Source organism: Muntiacus reevesi, chromosome 2 (genome assembly GCF_963930625.1).
Source record: "Muntiacus reevesi chromosome 2, mMunRee1.1, whole genome shotgun sequence".
Taxonomy (NCBI): domain Eukaryota; kingdom Metazoa; phylum Chordata; class Mammalia; order Artiodactyla; family Cervidae; genus Muntiacus; species Muntiacus reevesi.
Window position 1 is genome coordinate 60,861,776 of NC_089250.1, and position 12,350 is coordinate 60,874,125.

Consider the following 12,350-nt stretch of genomic DNA (forward strand, 5'->3'; position numbering starts at 1 on the left):
TACCCTCTGCGTGGCTGCTGAGAAGAGGAAACAAGAAGCGGCATAAGCATACTGGGTTGTGAGGGTCATGTCTAGGCAGAGCTGAGGTTCCAGAGGATGGCATGGGGGTAACAGCTCGTAGAACTCAGGGCAGAAAGTACCTTTGAGCTATCTAGTTCAGTTACTTCCATTTCTTGTCAGCCATCCTGGAGCCCCTGAGCCTAAGTACCTAGGGACGGCCTCAGGTATCTGTAGTTTAAAGAAACTTATTAGGTGATTCTGGTTAGTCTTTTTCTTTTTTCCCCTAAGACTATTGCCCAAAGTAGAAAATGTCAACAAAACCAAAAGATGAAATGAAAGAGGAAAGTAAGTGGGGTTCAAATCACTTTGAATCCTTGGATGTAGTCTTGGATGAGTCTTTCTCCTTCTCTGGGCCAGCTTCCAAGACTTTTCAGCAAAGAGGTTAAATTGATGGATTCTAAGATCTTCTGAGGCTTTGAAGTCTGTTATGTTTCCCATGTGGTCGTGTGACCCTCGAGTAGTCATCAGAAGGGAGGAAGCAGATGTGAGTCTGCAAGTTTGCTGAGTCAGGACTTACTGTGGGTTTGAACAGCAGGACCCAAATCACACTGACTTCAGCAAAAAAGATAGGGAGGAAGAAATGTATCTGAACTGGAAAGTCTAGGGCACAGGGGACATCAGGCACAGCTGGATCCAGGCACTGAAAGGATATATTGTCTCATTCCCTTTGTATTTGAGCATTCAGCATGAGTGAGTCACCATGAGAACATGGTTCCTTAGAAAGTAGGAACTTGTGTGCCAGCCCCAGACTCACCAACGGGGATCAAGAATGAAGATCATTTCACCTCAAAGCTCAGCCATGAGAGGAGGCTGATATCAGTGCAAGCTGGCTTTGTCCTGAGTGTGGTCCATGCTGAGAAATAGCACCACCCACTGTGACTCCAGGAGGCCATGGCCAGGTGGAGGTGGGGTCTTGGGAGGAAGGGAGGTTGAGAAAAGGAAAGAGGCAGGAAGCCTGAGGGAACCATAGCTCCATGTTCCATAGCTCAGAACCAAAGCTCTCCCTGAGCCAGACTCAGGGAGAAAAAAAATCTGGGAAGAAGAGTCATACAAATGTGTAACAATGGTTTTTGTAGAGCCGAATCATGGCTCACAGTTACAAGTCGCACAGGATCTTAGCAGCCATGTGGTCAAGTTCCTGAGCATTTCTGGTGATGAGACCCTTACCATCTTCCCAGGGAGTGGATGGCTTTATAGGATGCTCCAGAAAGACTTGGAGCACTCTAGAGCCAGGTCAAGGTTTTGGGGACCCTTGTGAGAGGAAAGTCACAAAACAAGGATGGTATCAAGTTGCTGAGGGCAGAGAACAAGAGGAAAAAGTCAGATGATTATAATTTGCTGTGAAAGAAGCCTAGCATAAGATGAGTCAAGGGAAAGGGAGGGGCCACTTCAGGTGGATGGACAGTCACATAATTTGTGAGGTGATGTTGAGAGCCAGTGACAGCTAGGGAGGAGATTTCTGAAAAGAGGGAATGGTCTGTGTAGAGTCCCAAGGCAGCAAAGAGGCTTGAATCTTTCTAGAACAGAAGGAAGACAGTAGGGGCCATGGAAGGAGAGGAGGATGGTTTGCAGCAGCAGTGAGCAGATGACGCAGGGACCATGATGGGAACTTTGGGTTTACAGCGAATGAGACCCCTCTGGCTGCTGCATTGAGAGTAGTGGGATTGGGGGTAAGTGTGCAGAGGGAGACTGCATGTAAGAAGGTATTTTGCAGGCAGATGCTGTTGTCTCTCAGGGGGAACTCTGCCAATTAAATGAGTAGGCAGACTTTGGAGGATGGTATTGAGCAATGCATCATTACAAACATCTGCCCTGAGGCTGGCTCCACTATGAGGGATGTGGTGGAGAGCACACAAAAATCAGAGAAGAGTTGGAAAAAATGGCCTACTAGTCCCTGACCCTGACTCCTTGGGGCATAATTCTAGCACATCTCTGTCCATGTCTTACTGGGTGACCTCAAGCTGGTTGCTCTCCTTCTCTTGAACTGAGTTTCCAAATGATGACAAAATTAGGTTCGATGATCACTATGGGTCCTCCTATCACAACATTCTCCAATACATCCATTCTCAGTCTTTATCCCAAACCCCACCTACAATGGCCACTATCTTGGCAGCTGAAGTTTTCATGAGAACCTGCTCTTAGTCTTGGCACAGAGTCCTCTCCATAACCACCCATTTCAATTCAAGCGTCCTGGGTGACCTTTGCATTGGAAATCTCTCTCTGTTCACTCTAGACAAGGATTATTTTCTTTGGAGTCCCCTTGAATGGCTCTGGACCCAGGGCTTGTTTCCAGGGGCAGCCTCCCACCCATCACCACAATATAAGGGCCATCACCACCCAGCAGAATTCCAGAAGACTGTGCAGGGGAGCAAGGATTTTGTAAGTACTTTCCTCCAAACCTGTGAATGGTGGGCTTCCCCCTTAACGTCACCCCACATGGAGATCTTCAGAAGGCCCTGGGACCAAGAGGGAGAGGGACAGGGCCACATGAATTAGTTAATATTGTCAACATAGCAAATTAAGAAATCAATTATATTAGAAGTTTCAAACTGGTAAGCAATGTGGGGTCATGATGTGGTGCCCATTTATTTGTTCATACTTTTATTCGGCAAACCTTTATTTTGTTACACTGTATTAGGTGCAGGTTTTTTACTATCAGTTGGGAATTCCCAAAGTTATAGTCCCTATCTAAGGAGTTCACAGCCTGGTGAGAAAGGAGGCAAGCTATCACTAATTGTACCAAGGATTCTGATCAGAGAATGAAGGCAACAAGATGGTAGAGTGGGGTCCCCTGACCTAACCCTGAGAAGGGCCTAGGGTGGGCTTTATAGAGCATATGATGTCTTACTGAAGCTGGAGACTCAGCAAGAAGTGACTCATGTAATAATGCAAAGAAGAGGGAAATGTTCCAGACAGAGAAGCCAGAAAATGCAAATGGCCTCTGTGTAAAGAGCACTGACCTGAGTCAAGCATGACTTTTCAAATACTATCTCTCTACTCATCTGTTGTGTATCTTTGTGCAAGTTGCTCTAGCTTCCTGACCTGGGCTGCCAGTTTGTAAAAGAGCAGATAACCAGGTCTATCTTCAAGGACTGTTGAGTGTAAGAGTGATAGGTGCTCATTAAATATCCCATTTTCCCTATGGGTAATTCTCACTCCTGTTCCTCCCATGACTGTCCAGGTGTCAGGACAAGATGTTTCAGCTTTGGGGAATTGTTCTCTTGTGTGGCCTGCTCACTGGGACTTCAGCATCTCTTCTTGACAACGATGCTGTGAGAGAGCTGCAATCTGCTCTTAAAAAAGGACTTGAGATTGATGACAGTGCATTTGAATGTGAGTCAGCAAGTGGAATGATCAGTGGCACCTATTTCTCTAATTTTGAAAAAATTCACTCATTTTTTCATCTTTTATTTGTCATTTACATTATTTAAATTAAATATTTTATTTATATTTGCAGCATATTCTTATGTTGGGTCATTCAGTCTTCTTGGTGATTTGTATTACCTTATTGGAAATTAATCCCTACCAAACCTAGGTAGGCTTAAAACTACCCGCCTTTCCAGTTAGTCATATCACTTTTTAATTCTGATTTCTTAAAAGAACTTGGCCTTCTTATTTCCTGGAAACATTACCAGCACACTGACAAACATTTTTTATAGGAGAAACTAACTTCTGAAAATGACTGCCTTTGAACCTTGTCAGGATTTAGGCAACCTTCAAAAATACACTTTCTAGTTTCTTTGCTGATAAAACTGAGCTCAGAAACAGAGTGTCTGAATCCAGGTCACATAGTAAGTTATAGGACCAGATGTAGCTTCCACTTCTGTTTGAACCAATATAGTTAGGTGATACCGTCTGTTGCAGAGCCAAGTAGCACTACTATTACATATCTTTTCCTGTAGCCTTTTGCTTTTCCTTGAGCTAGTTATTGCCTTGTTTCTCATTTGACTTCCTTTCAAAACATATATTCTTAATTGCTTCCAAATGTGCCATTCTACATCTACCACCACACTATCAAATCCCTTTATCTCTGAAGGACCCCCATTAGGACACTGTGTCCCTCTTCTCCTGTATGAGTCATTTCTTTCTAGGCCTGCTGCAAGACTGTTCCTGGGAATCCTATTTGCCACTTTCATGAGTTGGAGCCATAATTTTTCTTTGATTCTAGATTTTCCATTTCTTAGTTTATTCCAAATTTATTTCATTTGTTTGAGCATCTTATTAGAGCTTCACTATTAGAACCTGATGTTCAATCTGTCTCTATTGCCTACAAAGTGGATTGATTACTCTGTTGATGAATGATGAGTATGTATTAGTATGAAGGCAGCATAGAAGGAACAAGGTCTACTAGCTGTGAAACTTTAGGCCCATATCTTAACCTTTTGATCTTTTGTTTTCTCCTATGAAAGTGCAGATAACAGTAACACCAGCTTTATGGAGTTGTAAAGACTGAATGAAGTAACAGAAGCAAGCAGTCTCATTTGGTGCCTGTGCGTAGGAGCTGCTTCATAAGTTGTGTATCACACTAAAAGGAGATTACTTTTGCAGCTGGCCTTGAGAAAGTGAAGGCTGATTTTGAGTCAGTCCGGGATTTCACATGTTTGGAGATAGTCACTGTGAAGGAGGTACTTACCGAGAAGATCCAGGAAACTGAGGTCTTGGACAAGGACAATACTGAAAATCTTCAGCTATTTGTCAAGTGTTTACGGTGAGTTGACATTGAGTTCACACTGAAGCTCTTTGTTCCAAAAGAGAATACACATCATTGGGGAGGTGAATTTAAGATCAAAGACAGAAAAGTAAAAAAAAAAAAGCCAACAAAAAAACCTTGTACATCCCTGAGAGTGGAACTGGTGTGAGGCCAGCTCTTCTAGAGTTTGGGAAAGTTAGAGGCAGGGCTGCAGGACCTATCAAGGCTCTTAAAGGTCTAGGCTTGCTTTCTTCTCATATGATTTCAGGTTCAGGATAAAGGTTCCCTTCACCCTCGTCTCTACCTTTTTTCTGGTACCTAAAGTCACTTTTCCAAGGAATAAAACTTTTCTTCCCTGAATATAGCTGAGTATAAAAGTCTGAATGACCTCAGGACAGAGGAAACTAGAATTAATACCATATTCATGGCCCCATACATGAAGTCTGGGAGCCAAGCAGTTTTGGGTTCAAAATCTGACTCTGCTAAAAAAGAATGAAATAATGCCCTTTGTAGCAACAAATGGAAGGATGTAGAGATAATCATACTAAGTGAGTTCAGAGAAAGAAAAATATCACATGATATCACTTATATGTGGAATCTAAAAGATGATGCTATGAACTTATACAAAACAGAAACAGATTGGTAGACATAAAGAAACAACTTATGGCTAACAAAAGGGAAAGCAGTATGGGAGATAAATTAAGAGTTGGCTTTAACATATATACACTGCTGTATATGTTAAATATATACTTCATATGTATATATAAATATATACTTCATATACACTGTATATGAAGTAGACAACCAACAAGGACCTACTATGTAACACAGGGAACTATGCTCAATATTTTGTAACCACCTATAAGGGGAAAAATATGAAATGAAAAGTATCTCTGTCTCTACCTATATACCTATAGCTATATCTATATCCATCTACTGGAGAAGGAAAAAGCAACCCACTCAAGTAGTCTTGCCTGGAGCATCAGGAGGAGCCTGATGGACAGAGGAGCCTGGTGGGCTCAGCCCATAGGGTCGCAAAGAGTCAGACACAACTGAAGTGACTAGCACAGACACGTATCTATCTATCTATACATATCTGAATCACTTGGCTGTACACCTGTAACTGACACAACACTGTAAAGCAACTCTACTTTAATTTTTTAAGGAACCAAATTCTGACTCTGGCACATATTCACCCTGGAGTCTTGGGGGAATTACAGCTGTCTCCTGCCATGCCATCCAGTGGAGAGAATCCAACCTCTGAATTGGGCTGTCAGGAAGACCAAGGCAGGCAAAGTCAGTCAGGCTCTAATGCTAAGCATGAGACTGGCATAGAGAAAAGCCCAGCAATGGCTGCATGAGGAATGACAATGGCGAATTGTGGTTTTTGCACAGGTTGACAATCAGGAGCATAAGTATTGGGAATATCACATTCCAAGAGACTCCTGGAGGCATTAACCTGAGTATCTCCATCACTGCTGAGGTCACCCTGACCCTGTGAGTATTGGTTGGAATCTGAGGTTTGAGAGATGCAGTGCGGTATGCCAGTAGATCTCCAATCTGGCACGGGTACTTTTCCATGCTTCTGACTTGGTCTCCCAATCTGTAAAAGAAGGAGACCTTTCCAGGTCTAAGGGCTTCCTTGGTGGCTCCAGATGGTAAAGAATCTGCCTGCAATGTGGAAGACCTAGGTTCAATTCCTGGGTTGGGAAGATCCTCTCGAGAAGGAAATGGCTACCCACTCCAGCATTCTTGGGCTTCCCTGGTGGCTCAGAGGGTGGATCCCCTGGAAAAGGGAGTGGCTACCAACTCCAGTGTTCTTTCCTGGAGAATTCCATGGACAGAGGAGCCTGGTGAGTTATGGTCCATGGGCTTGCAAAGAGTCAAACACACCTGAAATCTTAACATTTAAAATGTTCTAAGAAACATGGGCAATAACCAAACTTTTTGTTAAAAAAATCCTCCATGAAATGTATATCCAAAATCATCATGCTTATCTAATTGTAAAACTTGAAAACTGAGAAGATCAAACATTTATAACTCTTTGATAAAGTTTCCTGCAGTATCACTTTGTCTCACAAGATTCTCTTTAAATGATAGTGACCAGTATGGGCCACATAGTATTGTACAGTATGTAATGAAGAGCATAAGAAAATTTTATGGAAACTATAATTTTTAAGTGTTTTAATTAAAGATACAAAGAGATAAAGTGAAGGTGTGTAGAAGAGTCTTTTTCAATTAAATGCACTGTGGTTTCATCATTTCTTAGCTATGAGATCTTGGGGGAAAGTTACTTAACCTCTCTATACCATGTGTTTCCACATTCTGAAAATGTAGATAGCAATTTTCTGTCATGATAGTATGGTCATGATTAAATGGATTAATCCAGGTAAAATACTTTTGTTTGAAATACCATAATTTGTGCTGAAGAAATGTTGACTATTATATTTATTTTAATCATCAGTGTAATACTATATAGAAATTTCATGTGAGAGAAACCCTTGTGGCCAGGAGAAGAAAAACCTAATATAAGAAAGTAGATGCTGTAAAGAATATAGACAATATTGACATTGTCCATAGACACCCCTTATAATGTCCACAGAGAAGGGGACTCAAGTGAGCAACAGAAGGGACTTCTCCACCTCTGTTAACTGTGAATCTTATTCCCTACAGGCCTCTGTTGGGTGCGGTTGTTGACCTGACCCTCAACTTTGTCCTACAGACAAGTATCAGCTTTAAAATTGATGAATGTGGTACCTTAATGGTGGTCATGGGAGAATGCACCTATACACCAGCCAAGATCTCACTCCCCTTCGTGAACAGGTCAGGCCCAGATATCTCAGCAGAGCGGGACTCCCAAGGGAGCTGGAATCCCTAATTTCAGCCCTATTGCTTTATTTGGGAGGGAGCAGAATATGGTGAAAAAGAGGTGAAACTCTGGAGACAAGCTAGCTTTGCCACTAACTTATGGTTTTATCATCATTTTAGCTCTAGGAGCTCCAGTGTTCATTTTTAAACTGAGGATGGTAGTAATACCTAATTCATAGGCTACTGTGTTGACCAAATGAGAAGATGCAAGTGTTTAGCATACAGCCTGGCACTATGCTCTCAGTAATAATAACATCCATGTCGACTTTCTGTCTCCCGGTTCTTCCCCTAACTGAGACAGGAGTGTTGACCTCTCCAGCCATAACTGTGAATTTTGCATGTTTCACCATTCAGCTTTATCTGTTTTTGCTTCATGCTTTTTGAAGTTCTGTTGTTAGATGCCTGCACATTTAACATTGCTATGTCTACTTGAAGAACTGACATTTCTCGTTTTACATAATGTCCCTCAATAATAATAATAATAATTCACTTGTTTACCTTCTTGCCTCTAGTTAGGAGGGGCAAGAGGAGTAGTAAACCCTACCATGGATCTAATTTCAGATTGTCCTCAAATCATCCTCCACACACTGAGAAATTCCCAAAATAAGATCCTGAAAGCTGAATCCTCTCCTTTTAAATCACTGATTTCTGGTAACACACCAAATCTACATCTTATATTGTGTGCTTGAAAGAGCATGTTTAGCCCAGGGAAGAAGGTGGAGGGAGAAAGGCTGACCCTGGTCATGGCTGGGAGAGGAGAAATAGTCTGGATGCCGATTGCTAGGGCAGGTTCACCTTGGCAAGGAACCAGGCTGAGCCATAAGCAGAGATCAGTCCATCCTGCCTCAACAAGGGACCTGATCACAGGTTGCCTAAAGACCCCCAGAACCAAAAATAGGCCCTGAAGCCTATCATCACTTGGGAAAACTGAGATGTAAGTCCAAATGCCTGAGCCCTGCTGCACAATGCCTCGCCTATAGCGCCAGAGAAATCATCCTGCCTTCTGGGGCTCAGTGACTGTATCTGTAAAATGGCATTCCACCCTGCTGCTCCAAACCCTCTGGGGACTTTTCTCTCCACTTTGGGTGCAATCCCAAGCCCTCTTCAGGGCCATTTAGGCTCTGCCTGATCTGGATCCACCCTCATATCACTGTGCTCTCCCCTTGCCACTCTGCCCTAGACACAGTAGCTTTTGCTCTCAGCCTCAAACAAACTCCTTCCGCCTCAAGCGGAACAGCCACTGTGCAGAGGCTGTTCTGGATGTCAAGTACACTTATCCCCCATCCCATTTCAATGTACTTCTCATTGTTTAGGATCTAAAACAAGGTTCCTCCTTTTCTCTCTTGGAAGGATCTGCTCTTGCTCTTCCGAATACCTTCTACAAGTTGGCATTATATATTTAATTGTAGATTTACTTTATTTATTCCCTCAGCCAAAAATGTGCTGAGCATATGCTCCATGCCAGGCAGCCACAATTCTGAGCTCTGGAGAATGTATCAGTGACTTCAGGCAAAGAAGTTTCTCTCCTGGAGCTTATTCTCTTGAGGGAATGACAAACAGACAAGCATTAGTCCAACAATAAACAGCCCACGAGGTAAATGTCAGATGGCAACCATCCCTGGGCAGAGCAGCACACTCAATAGGGTGCAATGATACAAAGCCCTCCCTTATGCAGCAGTCATGGAGGGCTGCCCTGAAGAGGTGACAGCTATGCTGGAGGCTGGAGTCGGGAAGGAGCCAGCCTCAGCCACACTCATTTCATATGTAGTTACCAGACTGGAAGCTGCTTGTGCTTCATTTATCCCTGTGTCCCCAGCCTGGCTTGGTTCCTGGCATGTATATGCTGAATGAATGAAAGGAAGGATAGATGGATGGATGGGTGGATGGGTAGATGGATGGATGGATGGATGGGTGGATGGATGGATGAGGTCTCATGTCTGTGATGAGGCTCTCATGAGCTGTTAGGGTGAGCTGCTGGTCAGTCATGTGGTTCTAGGCGATGAGCCCCCTGAGCAGAAGCTCACGTCACCTGACTTCAAGGTGCTCCACCATCGCCCGCCCTCTTCCCACTGCTCCTCCTTGGCTGCTCTGCCAACTTCACTGGTCTTTATCAGTTCCGTCTCCAGCCTCACTGGACTGATCAGCGATATCAAAAAGACGGTGACCACACTTGTGAATCTGGTGGAGGCCTACATAGTGCAGTACGTGGTGAGTACCCCACTTCTGGCAGCTCAGAGCCAGGCCAGGTGGAGAGCAGGTGTGACATTCCCTGGGTGGGCTGTGCTCTTTGGGCACCTTCCCTCCTGAGGTGCCCACTTCCTTTAGGCTCTCAGCTGCTGCTCCCCGCCTTCACTCAGCCTGGTGTGGGGAGAAGGGGAGGAGGGATCTGATATTAGCAGAAATCACCGGGTTCCAACTTGAGTCATATACCATACCCATGTACCGCCAGTAGGTCTTTTAGCAATATTCTTCTTTGTTGAATACAACTTTAATTTATTTAAATATAAAAAGTACACATACCCTAAGTAAGATTCCTGTGCATCATATGCAAACCACATGTACCATGTGCCAGAAATGATTCTAAATTAGTCACTCTGGAATTTGTCTGGGAATCACAGTTCATAGGGGGAAAATTCCTCCAGAAGGCTCTGTGATTTACTAAGCTGGAGGGGCACTGCTCAAGCTGTGGTCTCAGAATAGCAACACTGACCTCATCTGGACACTTGTTAGAAATGCAGACTCTCAGGTCCTACCCCAGATGTGCTGACTCAAGAATTTGCATTTTCACGAGATCCCTGGGGATTGCATGCACACAAAATCATGGGAAACACTTCTCTATGGTTCCCAGGGCCTCATTTGACTGCTTAAAATTCCAATGATCCAAAGGTCAAGGTTTCTAAGAGCATAGCATTCTGGAATGTTAAAAGTCTAGATTTTAAAATTTTAACCTTCTGAAGTTTTAGGATTCTATTGTTCTCTGGCTCTCAGATTTGGGTCTTCTAGGTTTCCATTGTTACAGATTCCTGAGGGTCAGAAGTTCTGAGATCCGGAGTAGTGAGCATCTCTGCAGGGAGTTGGCAGGGTGCTCCCAGTGGATAATGATCAGTCCTCTTTCTCTCCTGTCTCTTCTCTCCCCCATCCCCATCCCAACATCGTTCCTGCCTTCTTCTCTCCATCTCTCGCTGTATCTCTCCCTGGTGTCCTTGACCCTCAGCTGTGTCCACGAATCCACACAGTCAGCAGCTCCTTGAATGAGGATTTGGTTAAGAACCTCAACGGTAAGTCACAGCCTGGGGAAGCAGTGGGGGCACCCTCTGCAGCTTTCCAAGGGACAGGAACTCTGCTTTATGCCTGCTCAACAGGCAGGTCTGTCATGGGACCTTGGAGAAGTTCAGGATCCTTTGTCCTGAGCAAGTCAGGAGAGTGTGGCTGGGGGAACGGTATCCCTGCAGACTGAAGGCTTCTATTGGTCTCCTTTCTCAAACCTGTGGAACCAGCTGCACAGATTGTTGAAAGAGGACAGGCCTGAGCTGGGTTCAAATGCTGGATTTGCTCTTAGCAAATGTGGGTCTTTGGGCAACTGGTTCCACCTCTCTGATCCTTGGGTTCCTCGGAGATGAAAGATTGTAATCACTGCCAAGTTGATGAGTGGATTTAAAGAAAAACAAGAAAGAGCCTAATATCTCATACTCATTGCTACTGAACACTGCCCCTTCCCCTTCCCTTCTTATGAGGAGTTGTGGCTTCACCCCCAGCCCCTGGGGGCTTTCTTTGTCCTGGGTCTCTGGCATGACAGGAGTTCCTGGGGCTGTGTGGCAACAGAAATGGGATGAGTCACAGTGTCAGGGTCCTAGAGGTGGTCCTTCTAGAAAACGGCCCCAGGCGCATTTACCTGGGCCATACCTCTGTGCTTCATATACACCCTCTCATTGTATTCTTTCAACAACACTGTGGAGTGAGTACTGTTATCATACCCATTTTACAGATGAACAAACCGAGGCTCAGAGAGACAGAGTGACATGCAAGAGATCCCGTGATTGCTGAGTCTGACCTGCTGGAGGGTGGCAGCCACTGGGATCTAGTTTCTATTCAGCTATATCCAGATCTGGAGAAATGCTACTGATTTTGTTCCCTCAGATATACTTCAGGAAACCGCACAACAAATTGTAAACTGAAGAGGACAGATGAGAAAAACCACTGTGATACCCGCCTGCTGGTGAGGACCGGACTCGGGGCCCCGGGCTGAGGGAAGATGAGAGCCCTCCACAGGGATCTGTAGAGAAGGAGAAGCAAGGCTTGGCTTGGCTTCTCTTCTCTCTCTAGTAGCAGACTGAGCCCTGATCTTGGTCACAGCCTGAGTCCTGACCCTTAATCACACACTCAGATTGTGCTTGATTCTGGTCCTTGACTGAGCCCGGAATGCAGTCAGGTTGAAGTTTGACTCCAGTTGTTGACTGAGCCCTGACACGGGTCATGAATAGAGACCCGACCAGCATCTCAGGCTGATCCCTGATCCTGATCATACACTGAGCCCTCAACCCTGGCTCCACTGGGCCCTAATCAATCTTTCCAGATGGGCCATTGTTGCTAAGGTGAGGGGGTGGGAGGGTGAGGGGATGAGGAGGGGTCAGTGCCAGGTGCCAGAGAAAGACCCCAAACCACAGGTGCCAGTCCCTTCCCAAGCCTCAGAGCCACAGGGTTTGTGGAGAAGCACTCTGGCAGCTATACCTGC

General features: G+C 44.6%; 1 protein-coding gene across 1 annotated transcript; it reads left to right on the forward strand.

The window, feature by feature from the left end:
• Positions 1-3,254: 3,254 nt before the first annotated feature.
• Positions 3,255-11,793, forward strand: LOC136157969 (short palate, lung and nasal epithelium carcinoma-associated protein 2A-like). Its single transcript, XM_065919757.1, has 7 exons — positions 3,255-3,393; positions 4,609-4,768; positions 6,146-6,247; positions 7,424-7,573; positions 9,733-9,826; positions 10,833-10,896; positions 11,756-11,793. Exons 1-7 carry the CDS (start codon positions 3,255-3,257, stop codon positions 11,791-11,793), a joined length of 747 nt encoding a protein of 248 aa, XP_065775829.1.
• The last annotated feature ends 557 nt before the right edge of the window (positions 11,794-12,350 follow it).